The 22,284-nt window shown below is 37.9% G+C and overlaps 1 protein-coding gene across 1 annotated transcript in view; it reads right to left on the bottom strand.

Annotated features, from left to right (window-relative positions):
- Window positions 1–22,284, bottom strand: part of SLC44A5 (solute carrier family 44 member 5) — a 201,316-nt gene that overhangs the window by 33,347 nt on the left and 145,685 nt on the right. Inside the window, exons 5-9 of the mRNA XM_024119947.1 lie at window positions 16,080–16,208; window positions 15,202–15,262; window positions 11,546–11,669; window positions 9,986–10,069; window positions 6,926–7,038 (exon numbers count right to left, since the gene is read on the bottom strand). Of these exons, the coding sequence (XP_023975715.1) occupies window positions 6,926–7,038; window positions 9,986–10,069; window positions 11,546–11,669; window positions 15,202–15,262; window positions 16,080–16,208 (511 nt within the window). The remainder of the gene's footprint in view (window positions 1–6,925; window positions 7,039–9,985; window positions 10,070–11,545; window positions 11,670–15,201; window positions 15,263–16,079; window positions 16,209–22,284) is intronic.

The raw sequence follows: 22,284 nt of genomic DNA, 5'->3' as shown, positions 1-22,284 counted from the left end.
GTGAATTTTTAAAAATTCCTTTAAAAATGCTTTATGGAATATTTGATACATACAAAATTATATGTAATGCAGATGTTGGTTTTAAAGCATACAGTAAAATAAACACATACGAATGCATCACCTATCTTAAGATTTTATCATCCTAATTTTGCTCTAATTACACAAAATAAAAATTTTTCTTCTACCTGAGATTTTCATCCTATCATACCCACTGCCTCTCCCTGCCAAAAAACAATTATTCTGAATCCTGTGCTTATTATTCTCTTATTTTAGCAGAAAGATATGTTGAAATATCTCCTTAAGGGGTATTTATATCCCATATTTATTATTTATTGATTTAGTATTAATTCTTATAGTTCTATGACTTTTGAGGCTATTTTTAGATGCATACATGTTTAGAATTAGTATATCTTTTTAGTAAATTGTATCCTTTATATCCCTAGCAATGCTTTTCATTCCAAAATCTATTTTGTCTGATATTTTTATGGCTACTGCAGCTTTCTTTTGGTTAATGATTGCTAGTATATTTTTTATCTATCCCTTCACTTTGAAACTTCCAGTTTCCTTATGTTTTGTGTAACTTATGTAAATAGCACAGCTCCAGTTTGTATATTTATATCTTAATCTGACCTGACAATCTCTGTATTCTAAGTGATAAGCTTAATAAATTTATATTTAATGTATTGGTATATTTATTTTTCAACCTTCTTACTTTTTGCTTTTCCTGTTCCACTTTGTATCTGTACTTCTTTTCTTCCAATTCTTGTCCTTTAAAAATTGATCAGTTTTTGTTTGTTTACTTATATTCTATTTTTCCCCTCTACTGGTTCAGAGATGTCTTCTCTGTTTTTAGAATAAATTACCCTTGAAAATTGACTATGTGTACTTATTAACCAAGTCTAAAGTCAACACAAGGAAATACAAGAAACTTAGATTACTCAATAATCACCCTAGTCTGATTATTCTTCTGTATTTTACTTATGTACAGTTAGACCTCAAAAAATTGGATATTATCATTATTTTATACAAAGGTTGTTAAGCTCTACCTACACATTTACCAATTCATTTTCTTTGCTCATCATTCTTTCTTGCATCTCATACATTTTTGTGGAATCATTTTCCTTCTTTTTTTTTTTCTTTCTGGTATGCGGGCCTCTCACTGCTGTGGCCTTTCCCGTTGCAGAGCACAGGCTCCGGACGCACAGGCTCAGTGGCCATGGCTCACGGGCCCAGCCGCTCCGCGGCATGTGGGATCTTCCCGGACCGGGGCACGAACCCGTGTCCCCTGCATCGGCAGGCGGATTCTCAGCCACTGCACCACCAGGGAAGCCCCCATTTTCCTTCTTGAAGTAGGCATTCCTTTAGTATATGTCTATTTGTAAACTCTGGTTTTTACTTATCTTAAAATATCTTTATGTTACTCTTATTCTTGAAAGATAGTTTTGCTGGGTGTACAGCTGTAGGTTGACTGTTATTTTTTCTTAGCTCTTTGAAGGTATTATTCTACTTCTTTTGTTGCTGTCAAAAACTCTCCTTCAGGGACTTCGCTGGTGGCACAGTGGTTAAGAATCTGCCTGCCAATGAAGGGGACACGGGTTTGATCCCTGGTCTGGGAAGATCCCACATGCCACGGAGCAACTAAGCCCATGCACCACAACTACTGAGCCTGAGCTCTAGAGCCCGCGAGCCACAACTACTGAGCCCACATGCCACAACTACTGAAGCCTGCGCACCTAGAGCCCATGCTCCAATCAAAAGAAGCCACTGCAATGAGAAGCCTGCGTACCGCAATAAAGAGTAGCCCGCGTTCGACGCAACTAGAGAAAGCCCACACGCAGCAACGAAGACTCAATGCAGCCAAAAATAAAAATAAATTTAAAATTTTATAATAAAAAAAAAAGTCTGCTTCAGCCTAATTGTTCCTTTGTATATAATCTGTCTTTTCTCTCCAGTTGTTTTAAAAGTCTTTTGTCTTTGGTCTTCTGAAGTTTCACAACAATTTCTTTCTTTTACATCATTAATTTCTTGCTCTCTAATGGGTCATTCCAAACTCAGTACACAAGCATGTTGTTCTTTCTTACATCTTAAAGAATAAAACAAAAGATATTCTACTTTTGACACTCTTCCCCCAATCCACTGCCCAATTACTCCCCACTGCAATAAAACTCTCCAAAATAGCCATCTATATTGTCTATCTGCAGTTCCTCTCCTCCTATCCTCTTTCAATCCACTCTAACCAGACTTTTCTTTCTCATTATTCTACCAAAACTGCCCTCATCAGATTACCAGTGATCTCATCACATTTCTAAATCCAAGACCTAGTCTCAGTTTCTCAATTCTCATCTTTCTTGACCTATCAGCCCCATTTGACATGGTTTATCGCTCCCTCCGCTTTTGTTGTTGTTGTTGCTGCTTTTTAACTTGGCTTCTATAACATCACCTGCTTTTAGTTTTCAAAAAAACCTGTTTTTCCTCAGTTGTCTTTGCTGGTCCCTTCTCTTCTCCCTGACCTCTTAATGTTGGAGGACTTCTGAACTCAGTCTTTGGTCCACATCTCTACGTATACCTATTTTTTTGTGTAATCTCAGCCAGTGTCATGGCTCTAGTGCTCCTGACTCCTAACTATATTTCTTTAGGCTAACTCTCTCTTTCTAACTCCAGACTGTATATTCAACTGTCTACTTGACATCTCCACTTTAATGCCTAATAAACATCTCAAACTCAACATGTTCAAAATTACACTTCTGATCAATCCCCTTTCTAAACCAAAAGGTTTAGAACCTTTCTCCACTCAAACCTTCCCTATCTCAGTTGATGTCAACTCCATCCCTCCAGTTGCTTGGATTAAAACCTTAGAAGTCATTCTTGACTTCTGACACTCTCTTATGAACTGCATTCAATCCATCAGGAAATTCGGTTGGTTCTACATTAAAAACCTATATGCCCATCCTTATTGCTACCACCTTGGTCTGAGCTTCCCTCATTTGGCACAAGAATTACTGCAGTAACCTATTCACTGATCTCATTGCTTCTTCTCTTGCCTCACTATGGTCTCTTCTCAACACAGGGACTAAAGCTGTCATCATTTCATATCCCTTCTCTACTCAAAACCCTACCTTGCCTCCCCATTTCACTCAGAGTAAAAAGCAAGATCTTACAATAATCTATAAGTCTCTGGCCCTCCATAAATTCTATGACCTCATTTCCTATTCTCCCCTTTACTCAGTACACTCATCCACACAAGCATTCTAGCCATTTCTTCAACACGCTCCCACCTTCAGGACTTTGTACTAGCTGTACTCACTGTCTGGAACTCTTCCTTTATCTCCAATGGCTAACTCCATTGCCTCCTTCAAGTGTTTTCTCAGACCTCTTCTCCAAAAGGCCTACCCTACTAATACTGCAATTTGCTCTCCTCGCCCTACCATGATACTCTCAATCCCCCTTTATCTATTCTACATTTTCTTTTTTTCAGGGCAAGAATCACCTTCTAATAGATAATATGCTTAGGCTATAAGTATCAGGAGAGTAAGAACGTTTGTCTTTTTGTTTACTGTTCTTTCTCAAGAGCCTAGAATAGTGCCTGTTACACAGCAGCTGCTCAACTAATATTTGTTGACTGAACAAATAAAAGAAAGTACAACTAGATATGGGTGTCACTTCCCTTACTCTCCCTGGTATAATTAGAGCTTCCTGTATCTTTGAATTTATACCTTTCATCAGTTCTAGGAAATTCTCAGCCAATACTTTTCAAATATGTTGATATATCTTAGGCCCTAAATCTATTCTCAATCTATTCTCTCTCTCTCTCTTAACCGCACAATCTATTCTCTCACTCTCTTAACCACACAATCATATTTTGTCCTCTTGTCACATTCTGCTGTATTCTGAGTAATTATTTCAGAGGTTCATCTTTCAGTTCATTAATTCTCTATTTTACTATTTATCAATTTAATTTCTAATCTAACACTATATTGCTTTGTTTTGAAAAGTTCTATTTGGTTCATCTTCATGTATGCCTGGATATTTTTGATGATTTTTTTAAATTGTATTTTTAATTCTTAAACATTTTATACATGATTATCTCATGTTCTGTATCGATCCATATCTGAATTCTTGGAGGTCTCAATCTGATGTTTATAGTTTCTTTTGTTTCTTTATTTTATGTAAATCTATTTATCTTATATATATATTTTGGCTGCATTGGGTCTTCATTGCTGTGCGCAGGCTTTCTCTAGTTGTGGTGAGCAGGGACTACTCTTCGTTGCAGTGCACGGGCTTCTCATTGCAGTGGCTTCTCTTGTTGCAGAGCATGGGCTCTAGGCACACAGGCTTCAGTAGTTGTGGCTTGTGGGCTCTAGAGCACAGGCTTACTAGTTGTGGCGCACGGGCTTAGTTGCTCCGTGGCATGTGGGATCTTCCCAGACCAAGGCTCGAACCTGTGTCGTGGATTCTTAACCACTGCACCACCAGGGAAGCCCTCTTTTGTTTCTTGCAAAAGACCATTTCCTTGCATGTTTGGTAATCTTTGATTGTAACTCATACTTTGTTCATTTTAATCTGTGGAAACCTGGTGATCTGAATTGAAGGTGCTTTCATCTAGAGGGGATTTATATTTGTTTCTGTTGGCAACCAAAGGGTACTACCAAACTGGGGTCACTTTATACGTTTTCCAGGATCCCAGACCTACTCCAGGAGTTTCAGGTCTGACCCTCTACTCTTCTGCTGGCTCTAAGTGTCCTGATTGTAGCCCTGGTATGGTCCGCCCATAAATTCATATGTGCTTCCTGCTCGGTTCCCCACATTTTAGCTTGTGGGTTTAAAATGGTTTTCCTTTTGGGGAGATTTCCTTTACTTCTGGTAAGCTCATCAAAAAAATACATTACCTAAAACAATACAATACTATTTTATGCCATTATTTCATAGCAAGAGGACCCTTCAGATTATTAATTCTTCCATACTGGTGGATGTGAAAATCTCAGCAGTGTTTTCCAATTTATTTTTCTATTGCTTTCTCACTCCTGTCCTAGTGTTTGTTTGTTTGTTTGTTTGTTTTTAAAAGTATGTTCCCTGGGCTTCAAGTCCTCTTTCCTCAATAATATTCCTGCATAATAACAAAATAATAGATACCATTTACTGAACAATTACTATGTGCTAGGCAGCTAAGTACTTTATATACATTATTTATTAACACACAGATTCCTATTATACAGTTGAGGAAACTATGAATTAGAGACACTATGTACTTGCAGAGAATCGCACAATTAATATGTGATGATTCTAGAACTGTGCCTTTTTCAAACTCCAAATACATATTTGTAACCATGGTGTTATACGGACTCCCCTATATATCTCTTAATTTGTTCTGGTCAATGAGAATTGTTCACATGCTCAACCTCTAAGATGGCAAAGGAAAAGGGATATTTTGAGCTCCAAGGAGGAAAACAAAAAACGACTTTTAGACAAAAAGCTTTCTTGGGAGTTTCAGATTAGAGGACAGCAATTCTTGCATTCCTCTACCAGACTGACCCACCTCTTCATGGGCAGCTGCACAGGGGGAGCAGATAAGGAGGAATACCTGGAAAGATGTGAACAATTGTCTAGAAACTTAATTAGGAAAACGAGCAGGATAATAACAATACGCCAAGACATGCTGAGTGTTTGCTGTATTCCAGGGACCATTCTAAGATCTTTATATTAATTGTCTCATTTTACACTCAGTCTTGTGAGATGGAGATACCATTATTGTGCTGTTATGGATAAGGAAACTGAGGCTTATAATCATTAAAATTTTCCAAAGTCTCCCAGTTACATTATGGAGCTGGGATTGGAACCCAAGCTAGCTACAGATTTTGCGGATTCTGCTGGTTTCTAATGCTGACATGTTTAAAGCTCTTCTTCTTTGAGTGACAAAAATAGGAAATTGTTATTTTTGGTATCTGTGACCATAAAATCTCATTGTCAATCTAAATGGTGTTGTAGCAGAAATCATTCTTTTGAATAGAAACCTCTCAAACATTCATATATTGGCCCATACATTTATTAGAAGACTGAGAAGAAGCTGCCATAAGTGCTATACTGTTCGTTAGGAGAGACTTTAATTCCTTTTTTAGTGTTTGCATTTTACCTGTACTGCATTTGGCAGGATTGAGTTGATTTAATTAGAGCTCAACCTTGAAATAAAGTAACTCTCCATCCAATGTGTAATTCAGAATACTTGCCTCTAGAGGGTGATGACTCATTATGGAGTACTGGCCAATTATTAAAATATGTGACAGTACCTGGATTAAAAGTTCTAAGTTGAAAGAGGAAAACAGATCAATCACACTTCTGTAACAATGTAGAGCTGGCCTTTGATCAGATAGAAAAGTTAAAGGACTCAAAGAAATTGTCTGAAATATTTTTCATTAACTTAAAAGGGATTCTTTTTACCTCCTTTTTTTTTTTTTTTTTTTTTTTTTTGCGGTACGCGGGCCTCTCACTGTTGTGGCCTCTCCCGCTGCGGCGCACAGGCTCCGGACGCGCAGGCTCAGCGGCCATGGCTCACGGGCCCAGCCGCTCCGCGGCATGTGGGACCTTCCCGGACTGGGGCACGAAGCCGCGTCCCCTGCATCGGCAGGCGGACTCTCAACCACTGCGCCACCAGGGAAGCCCTTACCTCCTTCTTAATACCCATGAGGCATGAGACCAAAGGCTGGTAGAGAAAAACAGTAGAACTTTCTGATAGCACTTTTTTTTTTACAAGATAAAGAAGAAATAATAGAGATAATATATGCAAAATTAAATAATTTTTCTCAATTTAACAACTTTTGGAGGGGAATAATTAAACTCACTGCAAGGAAAATGCTTTCTGGTGATTGATAATGGGGACTGAAAAGAAAAAGATTATTTTGGTATTTGGTGATTTTAAGAGGGTGATACCTACCATAAGCTATAATCCCAATCACACCAAAGGTGAAGAGCCAGAAGAGGAAGCCAGCCGTGAACCTCAGGAGTATCACAAACATCCAACTGAGGAGCATGGCGATAGTCAGGCCACTGGAGGAAAAAATGCACAACAAACGCAGTGGGCCAGTGTGCTGAACATAGCAGAATGAGCACAGCAACACAACACTTTTTTCTATTCAAAAAGATTCTTGATTATTTTACTTGGCTATAGAAACATTTATAATGTTAAAAAGTATAAATAATTTTTGCTGTTAAGATTTTCATGTGAAAGAGTAGGACCATCAGGGACTTTACACATGAATCAATTTTGTGCCTACGTAAACTGAAGTTCAGTATCAATAGTTGTTCCAGGAAAAACCACAGTTCCTATCTGCCACAGTCCTATTTTTTTTCTTCATACTTACCCACCAAGTATAAAAAGCATGGATAAAGCATATCCATGAGGAAATGGTGCTGTTCTTGTTCTATCTACCTGGTCACTAATGAAAACCTTATGTAATATAACACTCTAGCAGTAAGGGAACAAACTTAGGGCAGAAAGACAAGCAAAATAACTGCCCCACACAGTTCCTGAATCCATGATTTTGCAGTCATTATCATTCTGGTCTAATTATCTCTAATCGTTTGTGATGTCTAACCTCACTAGACATTTATTTCAGGTCCCCAGTGATCTGTGGTCCATTATTTGGAGCCGTGATAAGGCTTCTGTGTCTCCTGGGCCATGCAACTTTATCAACCAATCAACAGCATGAATATTTTCCTTCTGTTTCAGTTTCTTCCTGGGGTTTGATTGAGCTACTAGAGGTACTTCTTCCCCCACCCCCCATATATCCAGGTTAAAGTCATATTGGATTCTTCTAGGTAATTTCATCAAAGAGAACTCACTAAGATTGGAAATTTGGCTGATGCTTCTATTAAGAACTGACACCACTGGCGATATCTGCAAGTTTCCAAACAGACAGAGCCTGGCACACTGATTGAGTTTATTGTCTTCAAATATTATCTTTAAAAAGAAAATATTTATAATACTGCCACTGGATAGATGACAGCATGTATCAGAGTACCTCCTCAGCTCACAGTCTTGCAGAGCCCGTGCTTTTAACTTCGGAAGCCATTCCCTTTTAAAAATCACAGATACTTTAATGCTGAAATCTTCAACATAGCTGAAGAATTATACTGTGGCATAGTCCAAGGGGGTTATTAAAAAAGGTCAGGGGGGGAAGAAAAGAAATATAGCTCTTTACTGTTCTGTGTTTTTAATTCCCGCATAAAAATTCTAACTGAATAAACTAAGTCCCAGCATGTCAGTCTTTGCTTTTATATGTATAAAATAGATGAGAACAGAAGAGTTGAAAATAAAGGGAGGTGTATATGTTCTAGCACTATGTTTATGTTATAGCAATTCTAGGTGTTTAGTCCCTGGGTAGAGAGTACTTCAGTGTGTGTGTTGGGAGTGAGGAGGGCAGAAGAATCTATCGTAATTTACACTTTTTTCAGGTAAGAGTGGGAAAACCAAAACAAAGGAAAAACATAGGAATTATCTAGTGATATTTGGGTCTGACAATGGGGGCACCAGTTTCCTGTCAAGTATAGACTACAATCTCTGCTATGGAGATATATCCTGAAATACACACTGAAAATAATTACTGTAATTGTTTAAGACAAAGCATCAAAATGAGTAAAAATTGATAAAACTATCTAGTTTTTGATAAAACTAACCAGTTTTATAGCTCCCAAAACTACTCACTAGTATTTTACACACAGTGCAATTTTGACTTTATTAAGCACCTTATAGTTAAATATATCTCTCTTGTTCCCCTAGTATTTTGATAACTGTTCCACATTTTCTATGCATCTCTATGGTCCAAGAACCATACCAGGAGTTAGGAAAATACAGATGAGTTAGACATAGTTACATGGTAAAGAGTTCATAGTTTATCAGAGGGAAAGAGTCAGGTAAATAAAACACAAGACGGGGGTGCTATATGGAAGACAGGTATGTGTGTTTATATATAGGTATGTACACACGTACGTACACACACACACACACACACACACACACACACACACACAATGACCATAAGGAACACAGAGGGGCAAGTAGTTTACTATAGCTGGGGAGGTCAAGAAAGACATCATAGATGACACAAAAGCTGATTTTAAATAATGAGATGGGGTTGCCCAGACCACAAGGAAGGATATGCTAGGAAAGAGAATAGAATGTGCAAAAACATGGGGGTTTGACAGTCGGGGATGGGCATGCTATTTGATGTGTTTAGAATATAGGGTTAATCCAGAAACATGCATGGAGATAAATCTGGGAAACTAAGTTGGGCCAGATTGTAAAGGGCTTTGTAAGTATCTGAAGAAGTTTTCACTTTATTCTTTGATCACCAGGGAATCATAGATGCTTTTAGGGTACTTAGGGTACAAGAAGGTGGCACAAGAGCCAGACAGTAATGACAGCCTTAGGCATATCAAAACATGTACCTGGCTCCAGAAGAGTGACTACATTTTCCTTTATGTTTCAGAAATGCAAATCTTAGGTCTGAAAATTTAAAATCTCCTCCTCCCTTCAAATGTCTTTTTCAGCTTCTCTTAAGTACAGTGACTTTGATGATGATGATAACAAACATTATGTAGAAAGGCTGTGTTAAAAAATAAGAATGATCCTTTGGAGGTCAAGGGGAGGACAAATGAGTACCCGAGAAATAACACTGCATCCACTGTAACGTGTGACGAAAAGCAAACATACCACAGATATGGCCCCGCGTGACTTGAAGTATATGTTTATAAGAGGACTTTTACTAGTGATTTAATAAAATTAAATTTACATTCTTATAACTTTCTGCTACCACTGGGCAGATTTCCAAATATCTTTGCCTCACCTTCACTCTGTCTGAAAAAGAAAGTGGCAGGAACTGAAATCCAAGTCAACCTTTTATTCATGACTATGAATGGGGAATTTGAAGAAAGAAATTCTACAAAGATAAAATCAGAATGGGGCTGGAGAAGAAACACCTAAGCTTTCACTTACATGAGAATCCAATACCACGTTGTTGCATAGTCTTCAAACACTTTCACTCCAATTGCCCTTGCATCAAGGACTTTATTGATACCACTGAATTCAAAGAAGGAAAAAAAAATCAATTATTTTTTGACTACCGCTAAACAGAAATGTTCTTGTTATGATAAAAGGGATTTGGAAGCTGCAGTTCTACGCATATTTTTAGAAACCATTTATCACTAGTGACTCTTTTCCTAGCCACAACAATACATGAGGTGTCACTTTGGTAAACCTGCAAAGGTAGCCAGCTACAGCTGCACACCGAGGGAACATGGCTTCCAAGAGCGATAAACAGACCCCTCTCCAACATATACAACACACCCTCAGTGTTGCAGAAGCCTCACTATAAGACATGAATTTGGATGGTAAGATCAGCTTTTAACTTATAAACTCCATAGAGCCAATATAAAATCTATAGAGCCAAGAATGAATATGATATTTAATTCCCCTTCTTAATCTTCTGACAGCTCTGTAGCAGGAAGGCACAAAGAGGCACATACAGAAAAGTGCACCAATCGTTAGCATCCAGTTTGATGAATTATCAAAGTGAACATACTTAGTAACTGCAGCATAGTCATTCTTTTCCCCCACGTGCCCCAATTACACCTCCCCCTCTTCCCCTAAAGTTAACCATAATCCTGACTTTTGTGATAATAATTTCCTAGTTTTCTTTTTAGTTGTACCATTTATATATGCATCATAGGGTAATTTAATTTAGTTGTGCTTACTTTAAAATTTTTCATCAATGGAACTGTACTATTACTTTATGATTTCTTTCACATAGCTTTATATTTGTGAAATTCATCCATGTTGCTATCATATTCTAAACACACAGGAACTGCACTATTCTACTCGGACTGCTAAAATCTTTTGAGAAAGAACAATAAATTTTTTACAATGCCTTTATTTTTTACTTTAAATTCAACAACTAAGCTATGAAATGGTACTCTGTGTTTATATTTGTGCACATACAAGTCTGTGTGCACTCAGGGAATTGTATTTCCCAATAACGTGGAACACCATGATGCATACAGCCAAGGGAAACAGAAAATTTACTTTTCTGTAGTTAGTCCATAGAAATTCGACACAGTACTGATAGAGCAGCATCATGGTTGTTTCACCTTTCTTAAGGCCCCCTTCCCTTTAAAATATCTAGCAGCTTTATTACTTCTGTCATTTTTTTAAAATGGTGCTTTAAAAAAGCATGGGTTTTAAAAATTATGCTTATTCAAAAGTAAATTATACTAAGGCCTTGCAATCTGTTTCCTGATGTCTCATTTCTATACCTGTTGATAATGAAAGACTTAACCATTTTGAAAAACATAATTGTTCTGATTTCAAATTCATTCTGCTTTCTCTTTTACTTGGCTTTCTTAATGAACACATACCGAGTTCTCTAATCCACAATGACATGGATATTTCAGAATAATACATAACTCTTCCTTCATAACCCTTAACCTAATGGAAGTTTTAGTTTGGGGACAATAATGGGATGCATCAAAATTGAAAATGGGAGTGTAAACAACATACTTTGCAGCTGCCCTGAGTTCTACAGCATTTCTTGTCTTTCCACTTCCATCTTCAAACACTGTCTTATTTCCTACTGTTAAAGTGCCATTTTTAGTAGAAAAGTCAGGGAAACATCTCTGGAGATCTGTAAAAATAAATTAAAATTATGATAATCACTTTCTTCCTTCATGATGTCCTCCCTTTCTTAAGCCTTCTGTTATTTATAATCAAATTCTTACTAGACAATGTATAAATTGCTGAATATAGATAATTGCCCATTACTTGATAATAAGATTTTCTGATGATTCTAAGACTGACATGGAAAGCAAATATGATCATAATCTGAAGCTACATTTAAACTTGCTGATTATTTTATAGATGGTATATTCATCAAGTAGCCATAAGAAGGACACACAGCATAGGTTTTATAAGAGTAATACTGATAACCTCTCTCTCATGGTAAACACATTTTAATATAAAGGCTATATTTACTTGAATGATTGGAAGAATTTATTTTGTTATTTTACAAAATTCTTAGGTACTCCTTGAGTGAAACCTTGAAAACCAGAGTTTAGTGAACACTTCCTTGGGAAAAAAGAATCAGCTCAAATTTTAGGTTACTAAGACAATTGAATTTTTATTTACAAAGTCTGAATAATTTGTCTCTCTTCCAGCTCATTTAAAAGTTTTTTTTAAGAGGGGCTGGAAATGGGAATTCTAAAGCTATCAAAAATGGCCCACACTTTGAAAACTAGCATTTCTGAGAAGAGTTAATTTACCATTCAATCTTCTATGTGCTTTATTTATTTATTTATTTATTTATTTTGTGTGGTACGCGGGCCTCTCACTGCTGTGGCCTCTCCCGCTGCGGAGCACAGGCTCCGGACGCGCAGGCTCAGCGGCCATGGCTCACTGGCCTAGCAGCTTCGCGGCACGTGGGATCTTCCCGGACTGGGGCACGAACCCGTGTCCCCTGCATCGGCAGGCGGACTCTCAACCACTGCGCCACCAGGGAAGCCCTATGTGCTTATTTTTAATTATACAGAATCCTTGCCTCTTTACAAATCTTTATTACTAAAAATGTTTTAAAACCCCAATTTTAAATGAAGAGGGAGGAGCAATCAGAAATGGATAATTTTCATATTTTTTCTAACAAGAAGTATCACAGACTTGCATGGGTTCATATGGAGAGTAAACCTGAAAATATGAAAGCAGCTGATATAGAGAAAGAAGAAATATGTCCTTGTAAAGCTTTTCCTGACTTTCCTTTCTTAAAATGGTCTGATCTACCCACCTTCATCTTCCGTAGCATTTATAATCAGGGTGCCTGCTTCAGTGCCCTCTCTCTCTCCTGCTCTTCCCTGGCAAATCTGACATCGTAGGCTCTACCAGATACTTCCATTCCCTCTCAATCCAACCGTATTTCTGTCTCCACCTCTCCATGCAAATTAGCCTCCCAGTGACCTCCTAGTTGCCAAAACCTCCAAATATTTTTTAGTCTTCATCCTGCTTGAACCCATTACCTAGCACAGTGCTTGGTACATAGTGGAACTCAGTAAGTATCTGCTGTTGAATGAATTAACTTTCTGTTGAATGAGTCTTTGACATGGGAGATAACCCCTGCCTTTTAAAACTCTCTTCCCTTGGTTTACAGGCCCAGGTTCTCTCCTGCCTTCCCTTCTTCCTTTCTGTGTACTCCTTCTCTTTCTCCTCCTTCAACATGACTGTTCCCACATACAGAACCCCTGAAACTTGTACTACATATTATATCTGGGCAATAAATCATCTAGTCTGTTAGCTTTAATTACTGAATATGCTCATTATATGTTTGGAAAGTAGAGAAAATTTTATGAAAGAAGATACAAAACTGTACATAGTTTTACCACCCACAGTGAACTATATTAACCTTTTGGTGCATTTCCTCCAGTCTTTCTTCTATAAGAAATTTTTTTTTGAGAGTTATAATTATACAGTACATGAGAGGTTGTGCCTTGTTTCTTTCTTTTAATATTACTTCTTTCCATTTATAAAATATTTAATGAGTGAATTTTATTAGCTGCATACTATCGTTTCAAGTACTATACTTAATCCTCTATTGGGGGGATACAAGTGATTTCAATATTTATGTTAATGTTTCCTTCACTAGACTGTGAAGGACTGTGCCTTATTCATTTTTGTATCCCCAATGTACACTTCATATTGTGTGATTTAACCAAACTGTACTTATAAGGGCAGGACTATATGTTATACTTTTATACCTATTACATCTTCAGTGACTAATGATTCATTTTTACCATTTTGCATAAAAATTTGTAACATTCTTCTTTACTACAGACACGTGTTGCCCAGGACTTCCTGGTTAAATGCAGTTGCTTGCCAGGCCTACATCTCTGCTGCAGGGTTTTAATGATCCAGAGAAGAGTGATGGGAGCATGTAAGACATTATGTTTGATAGTAGCTACTTCAATGGTACCTGACTTTCTACTCAAACTGATGACTGTTGTCTTTCTTCCATTTTAAAAGAAATATGTACTCATTGTGGAAAAACAGAGATATAGAAAAAAGAAGAAAGAAGAGAGAAAATGGCCATAGTTTTGCCACCTCCAAAACAATCACTTAATATTTTGGCATATTTCTTTCCAATCTTTTTCTTTGAATAGTTTTTTTGGTTGTTATTTTAATTTATACAGGCTTGTCATAATGCATATAGTATTTTTCATTTTATGTAACATTGTAACATATACACAATACTTATCATATGTAAAAATTATAAATATTTCATTTAATGAATACATCATAATTTATTTAAGCATTTCCTTGCTCTTGGATATTAGAATATTTCCTTTTAATTTTCTTTGTCTTTTCTTTTTTGGGGGGGTGTTTTTGGAATAACACTGTGATGGACATCTTTATGTAAAGTTTTTTCTCTGTTGTTAGAATTATAGCCTTAAGAAAGGAAAATGAGTGATTATTTCATTTTCTTCTAAACAGTTAAATAAAGTTTATAAATTTTAAAGAAATAAAATGTTGATGCATTCAGGAGAAATATAAATATTTCAACTTTCAAATTATAAATATAAGTATATGCCTCACCCTCACTCCCCAGGCAATTTCTCAACAAACTTTTTGGCTGAATTCAGGGGTGGATGTGTTAGAGTTTGTCTGTGCTAATGTGTGTTCATAAAGCACCAAAGAATCAATCTGAATGGGCTTTTTAAAATCTATTTTCAAATTTTTTTTTTTGCGGTGCACGGGCCTCTCACTGTTGTGGCCTCTTCCGTCGCGGAGCACAGGCTCCAGACGTGCAGGCTCATCGGCCATGGCTCATGGACCTAGCTGCTCCACGGCATGTGGGATCTTCCCGGACCGGGGCACGAACCCGCGTTCCCTGCATCGGCAGGTGGACTCTCAACCACTGCACCACCAGGGAAGCCCCAATTTTCAAACTTTTTTGTTTGTGTTTAAGCAGCCAAACCTAAAACCTCACCAAGCTCCAGTGGAACATCCCCAGCTGGAGCCAGAAGAATGGGCTTTATTCTTCCTAATTAACTCCGGGACCCTGGGCCAGCCATAGGACCATTCCCGGCCTCAGTTTTGTCAACTGTGAAATAAGGGAATTGAATTAAATCATTTCTTGGTAGATTCTGTGTTTCTAAGGTAAAATAATAGCCACTTACAAGGTTTGCTTGGAAAAATCGCTGTTGGACAATCATCATCCAGTAAAACTTGTGTGACAGTCTAAAATTGAAGGAAGAGTATGTTAACATTTTAAAGATGATGTGATGACAAGTTTTAATATAAAAATTTTGTCCTTTAAAAATTCAATTCCCTAATAATCTCCTTATCCCAAATTACACCCCTAATAAGAGTAATTGTAAGATTATCACAAACACATACTTGTTTGACAAACACTCTTAAATATCCTAACTGTAATTCAATTGAATCAACAATAATAAAGTCAGACCTGCTGAAACCAAGGCATGTCTTTGAAAGTGTGTATCTTCGTCTTAGTTATATCCTTAGTCTCTAATCCTTTAATTTTTTTCTGGAAAAATGGCATCTTCTCTAATTTAGAAGCCATTACTACTAATTAACACAATAAGGCTTTAGAAATCCCTTATAAATCTTAAATCTAGGTAGTGTTTGGAGACTTTTTAAATGAGTAATTATCAAACCAGGTTTGGAAGTAAAATTCTTATTACTAAGTAGCCATGAAGCTTTATCACCACATTAATGAAATGGTGACTGCAAATGACATTTAGCTCTAGACAGCAAAAAATCCAAGTAGAGAATTTGCTGGTGTCAGGGAATAGTTGGTGCTAACTTACCAGACCTAACAGTCTTGTATAACACCCCAAGTCTACAAAATGATATGGTATAAATTGTGTGTGTGTGTGTGTTTGTATGTACATGTGCATTTGTGTTTTAATGAAATGGTACCATTGGTAATCACTTCCATGAAGATTTTGGAGCTTGATCTGTTACAAATGCTCATGTTACACTTGCGATTGAAACAAGATAAATTCTTTCTAGTTTTAAGCTTAAACACACATACCTTCGCAGGCTTAAGAAAAGCAGACTTGCAGAACTGGCTGTAGTATGTCCAGTAGTTTCTGTCTTTTCTGTACATAAACTGTATTTCCATGTAGGTTAAGAATCTTTCTGGGCACTTGGAGACACAGATCTGTGAAATAAAGAAACACAATGGTGGGAATTGAGTTGAGTTGAACAAACCAAGGAATTATCTACAAGGTTAAACTTCTAAATTACCCACCACTATAAAAAAGCAAAGCACCATTTTCCATCTAAGAAACTTAAATCAATTCTCTAAACTTACTGTAAAAAATAAAATTTCATGTACTAGTATTCAACTCTACTCCTTGCCCTTGGGTGTTGATGTTCTGTCAAAACAATAAGATGCTGTATAATGACAAACTTACTTTTACCTTCTGATTTGACCTAATTGTATATCTACATGCAGCTGTGAAAAATAATAGATTTCACATACCTTTCACCCAGTTTTGGCCAATAGTAATAACTTGCATAACTATAGTACAATATCACAATCAGGAAACTGATATTGTTACAATCCACTAACCTTATTCAGTTTCCACCAGTTTTACATGCATTCATTTGTGTGTGTGTATGTGTGTGCAGTGCTATGCAATTTTATAATTTGTAGATTTGTGTGACATCTTCCACAGGACAGTGATGAACTTTTTTTTTTTTTTTTTTTTTTTTTTTTTTGTGGTACGTGGGCCTCTCACTGTTGTGGCCTCTCCCGTTGCGGAGCACAGGCTCCGGACGCGCAGGCCCAGCGGCCATTCACTGCTGTGGCCTCTCCCGTTGCGGAGCACAGGCTCCGGGCGCGCAGGCCCAGCGGCCATGGCTCACGGGCCCAGCCGCTCCGCGGCATGTGGGATCCTCCCAGACCGGGGCGCGAACCCGGTTCCCCTGCATCGGCAGGCGGACGCGCAACCACTGCGCCACCAGGGAAGCCCAATGTGATGAACTTTTAATGAAATATTTTTTTATTATTTTCTGAATTAGTAGCTAAGAGCTTAATGCAAGATTAATTTCACCTGTGTAGTTTATACATTTTTCAGGGTAAGAATCTTGCTTTCTTTCCTTTATGTGAATACAATGGTAATTTAAAACGCTCCAAACACTGATAACTTATGCCACTAATAACTGTCAGTGCCAATGAATTCTCAGAACATAACTGGAGGTTTTATTACCATAAGAAACTAACAAAATTAGAGCTATTTGTGGCAATCAATCATTATTATTGTCTTTCAGCAGCACCAGTCAAACATGGGCAGAGAGGTCACTGATGCAATTATCTTACATTAATTAACTTTGAGGGCCTATTAATGCCAAACCAGACAGTGGTGCTAGTCCACGGAGCCACCGTGGAGTGACTGCAATCCAATTAGTAACTCCACAGAGAGAAAGCAGAATCAGGGAAGATGCACTCTGTTGGTTTTGCTTTTGTTTGTAATAAAAAAACAAAGATCATAGGAAGCCATAAGAGTTGTAGTCAATCCTTGAACATTCCCTTCCTCCACCTTCAGTTCCTCCTTAGGAAAGGCTTCTCAGCTCTGACTTGCTCCATCTCCCTACTATACTTTGGTAACTATTCTCACTGACCAGATTCTAGCTCAACCCCCACTGGTAGTTAGGTAAAAACACGGCTGCTGAGGTGACATCTCTTTCCCCTTTTTTGGGTCATGTCTCTACTACACGAGGACAATTGGTATCGACCCCACAGCTAAGGTAGTAGTTAGATAACTAAATGGGTACCTCAAAAATCTCACAGTTAATATTGTTTTGTAGCAGCAGCAGTCCAATTTCTTTTAGAAGTTTTGACAAGGTAAACAACCCATCTCCACATTCACACCTCCAGATGCATTTTCTCTTTCTCAGTCTCTTCTACACACACATGCACACACACACACAAGCACATACACTCATTCATACACCTCTAGAGGAAATACTGAAAGTCTCACAGGTATCTTTCTATGAAAACTGAAGAACTGTTTAGGGACATTCACAGCAACCAACCAACATGCTCACATTTTTTGGAAGAAGGGGTCATTGTCAATGCGAACATCAAAAGCTTACTCTGATCGGAGCTAAGCTGAAAAAACCATTAACATATTAGGAGCTACCTCACAGACATTTAGACTTTGGCAATTTACTTACATGACTCTGAAAGATAACTGAACTAGCCCCTTGTTGGATACATTTGAATGGATTAATAAAAGTGAATACTGAATATACTAATGTTTTCATAGGCTTTCAATGATGGTAGGAGCTACTGAGTTGAGGCTATGATGATTTTTGTATTTATAAATACACACACATACAATGTATACTACACATATAAAAGTGCGGTGTATGCAACATATAAAAGAAAGTAATTTAAGTGGTAAAAAATGTTTTGATAATGAGAATCACATCAAATTTCATTCCAGACACAAATGAGCTGTTAAAAAACAATATAGCACATGTTCTTTACTCTCTGTCTATCAGACCAATTTGTTCACTTCAAATAGGGTGCTGATTAGTAGCAATCAACATATAATTAGCCAAAAATGAAGGTCACATTGAGGTTGGGTATCCTAATTGATCAAGGTCTGTCCTTTAAATGCTTATGACACATGTCTGGACCATGCTGCATTAACAAAAAAACACCATGAGTAAAAATATGGCTTGGATCAGTAGACACACTACTGCCTGGCAGACTGAAAGCAATCCTGCATTATTGGCAGCTAATGTATATTCTGACTCAGCTCTGATTCTTTGTATAACCACAAAGGGGCATTCTGAATATAGTTCTTCATCATTATTTTTACATCTTCCATTCGTATAGGGTTAACATTCTAACATAAATTAGGATTTGGTGACTGGAAGAGAGAGTTACACTGAAGGTTAAAACACTACAATTTGCAATGAAGAAAGGATAATCTAGTAATTCTAGTAATTTATGTAATCTAGTAATTTATGAAATGTAATAAAAAGCATAATGTGCAAGGATTTTTTGTTTCATCATGGGAATGATGTATTTGTATAGTGTAGTGGAAAATTTTCTAGACTGGGAATAGGAAGATATTCTCTCATTCACTCATTTACTCATTCACTCAGCAAATATTTATTGATCACCTGCTCTGAGCCTGTTCTAGGCACTGGGGACACAGTAGTGAACAAAACAGATAAAAACCCCTACTTTCTAGTAGGGGAGATGGTTAACAACAAATAAACAAAATTGTTTGCTATGAGATGGTAGCAGGTGTTATGGAGAAAAATAAGGCTAGAAAGAAGGCCAGAGGATGAAAGGTACCAGGGTGGGATTCTAATTTTAAATAGGTATTTAAGGGAGGCCTCAACAAAAGGTAATATTTGAGGAAGACTTGAAGAAGACTAGTGATCTAGTCATCTGATCTAGTCATTGTTAGGACTTTGGCTTTGAATATGAGTAACTTGGGAAGCTATTGAGGGGAGGGGGCTTGAGCAAAGGAGGGACATAATGTGACTTACATTTAACAGGATCACACTGGCTGCTGGGCGGAAAAGAGAGTCTAAGCGGCTGGAGACAGGGGCAAGAAGAGACCAGTCAGGAGGTCATTGAACTAATCTAGCTGGTTCCTTGAATAAAGGAGGAGATGGTGAAAAAAGGAGGAGATGGTGAAAAAAGGAGGAGTTTGGTCCTGGGTATATTTTGTATGGAGACCAGAGGAATTAGCTCACAGCTCAAACATGAGTGTGACAGAAAAGAGGGATCAAGGATGATTCGATGGTATTTACAGCTGTAATAGAAAAGACCGATGGGGGTGGGGAACAATTTTAAGGATAGAGTCAGAGACTAGGAATTGAGTTTGGACATGCTAAATTTGAGATGCTAACTAAATATCCCTGTAGAGACATGGCATAGGTGGTTGGATAGAAAGATCTGGAGTTCTGGGAGCAGACTGATCTGGATAGATAAATTAAGAAGTGCAGCATATAGATTGTGTTAAAACCACAAGACTAGGTGCAATCACCAAAAGGAGTAAATGTAGGTATTGAAGAGGACTAAGCTTGGTAGAGGAGGAAACTCCAGTGTTTAGAAGATGCTGGAAAGATGATGAGAAACCATCAAAGAAGACTGATAGGGAGTAGCCAGAGAGTTGGGAGGAAACACAATGTTGTGCCCTAGAAGGCAAGTGAAGAAAGTATATTAAGGAAGAGGGACTGATTAAACAGTGCTGTTAGCTCAAGTAAATATGGATTGAGAATTGACCATTGGTTTAAATAGATGGAGATCAATGGTATCAATATCATTTGGAGAAAATGGAGTAGGAGTAAAAGCCTGAATGAAAATGAAAAGGGAGGATTTAGACACATTGAATATAAACTATTCTCATGAGGAGTTTGGCAAAAAAAGAGGCACAGAGATATGAAGCAGTAACTGGAAGGGGATGTGGGATCAAGGAGAGAATTATTTAAGATGGAAGAAATAACAGCATGTTTGTCTACCGATGGGGATAACTTAGTAGAGAAGGAAAATGGTAATAAAAGAAAAAACCAGAAGATTTCTGGAGTTGTGTGCTGGACTTTGTGAGCGAGGATAAGATCTAATGCACGAGCGGATGGGCTGGCCTTGGGCGCACAGGCTGTTCATCCACAGTAAGAGCAGGGAAGGCAGAGTAAATACATGAACACAGATGATGACAGGTAGGCAAGTGCAGGTCAGTGTGGTAGCTCGTAAAAGTTGTCTTCTGAATGCTGATACTTTCTCAGTGAAATAGGAAGCTAAGTCAGAGGCTGACATGGAGACTGGGAAGGAGGTCTTGGAGGTTTGAGGTGAGAGGAAAAGGTGTGAAATTGTTTTCTAGCAGAGTAGCTAGTGAATGGGCAAAGGGTCTCCTGTGTGATTTGGGGACAGCATTAAGGGCCCCCTTGAGGTTAGTGGTCCTTAATTTAATGGACTGTTGTGTGTGTTTTCTGCAAGAACACACAGCTGCCTGGGTTGAGGCATGGAGTAGGCAGAAAGCTGCATTTAGCCATGAATGATGTTTTGCCAGGGAAGTACAAGTAAATGAGAAGGGGCAAAAGAACTGAGGGTTTATATAAGGGAATGATTTTTTTTTATTTTTTAGTTTTATTGAAGTATAGTTGATTTACAATGTTGTGTTAGTTTCTGATGTACAGCAAAGTGGAACCAAGAGGAAGCAACTAAGTCAAAATCTTAGTAAGTTTTTGAGGTAGTTGTACTGCCAAATTCATGACCTAACCTGAAAAGGCCTTTGACTGTTAATATAATCTTTGAGGTTCTAAACTCGCACAATAGGAAGAAAGTTTCAAAGCCACACGGCCCGTAAGAGGGTATATTTCCAATGCTCAGAAAAGGCTGACAGACAGCAAATAACCTTCCAGGTGGTTGAGCAAAGAATCATAGGATGTGATGGATAAGGAACTTCCTTCAGAGAACACGATCCAGGTCGAATAAAAGACTGTTCTCCAGTGCCATGCACTAAAGACCGCTGTGCATTTATACCTCCTCCCTTTCTGAATGGGAGCTGTATTCTAATTTTCCTAGCCCTGTTCCCCATTGTGCATTTAGTGTCAAGACCTGATGGAGAGACTATCCGTAATCCATAGATCCTAGACTATGGGTTAAAGATAGTACCACATGGGATTCTGGGTTGTCTCCCTTGGGAAGAAGGGTGTTCTCGAGGACAGAGGGACAGACTATGGAAGAAACAATGAAGTTTGTCCCTATTGTTTCATTTGTTCATGGTACACAAGAGGCTGCTCAGCCCACAATTACATTGCTTTATTCCCTCCTTCTTGCATCTCGGTGTGAACAAATAAAACTGAGTCTATGGCATATAAGAAGAAATGCACTGTGTGACCCTACTGATCCAAGGCTTTTAAGAACAGGGGTGCTTTATTCAGCCTCTCTGTCTTCTTCCGGCAACTGGATGCTGCTCCTGCTGAGGACTTAAGGGACGACAGAGCCACCAGATGAAAGGAGCCTGGAAGAGAGTTGCCCATTGACCACAAACATCGCCTTTTACTCTTATATGACCAAAAAGAAACTATTGTTTTAAGTCACTGAAAAACTGGGGTTTATTAGTTACAGTAGCTGGCTTTATTCTTCCTAATACTGATCTTGAGAAAAATATCTCCACTTCTCTGGGCTGCAGTTTATTCATTTATAAAAATAGGTGGTTAGACAAAATAATCACTGAGGTTCCCAGTAATACTAAAATGAT

This window comes from Physeter macrocephalus, chromosome 4, assembly GCF_002837175.3.
Source record: "Physeter macrocephalus isolate SW-GA chromosome 4, ASM283717v5, whole genome shotgun sequence".
Lineage (NCBI taxonomy): Eukaryota > Metazoa > Chordata > Mammalia > Artiodactyla > Physeteridae > Physeter > Physeter macrocephalus.
The sequence above is the reverse complement of the archived record's forward strand: the minus strand, read 5'-3'. Positions and strand labels throughout refer to the sequence as shown.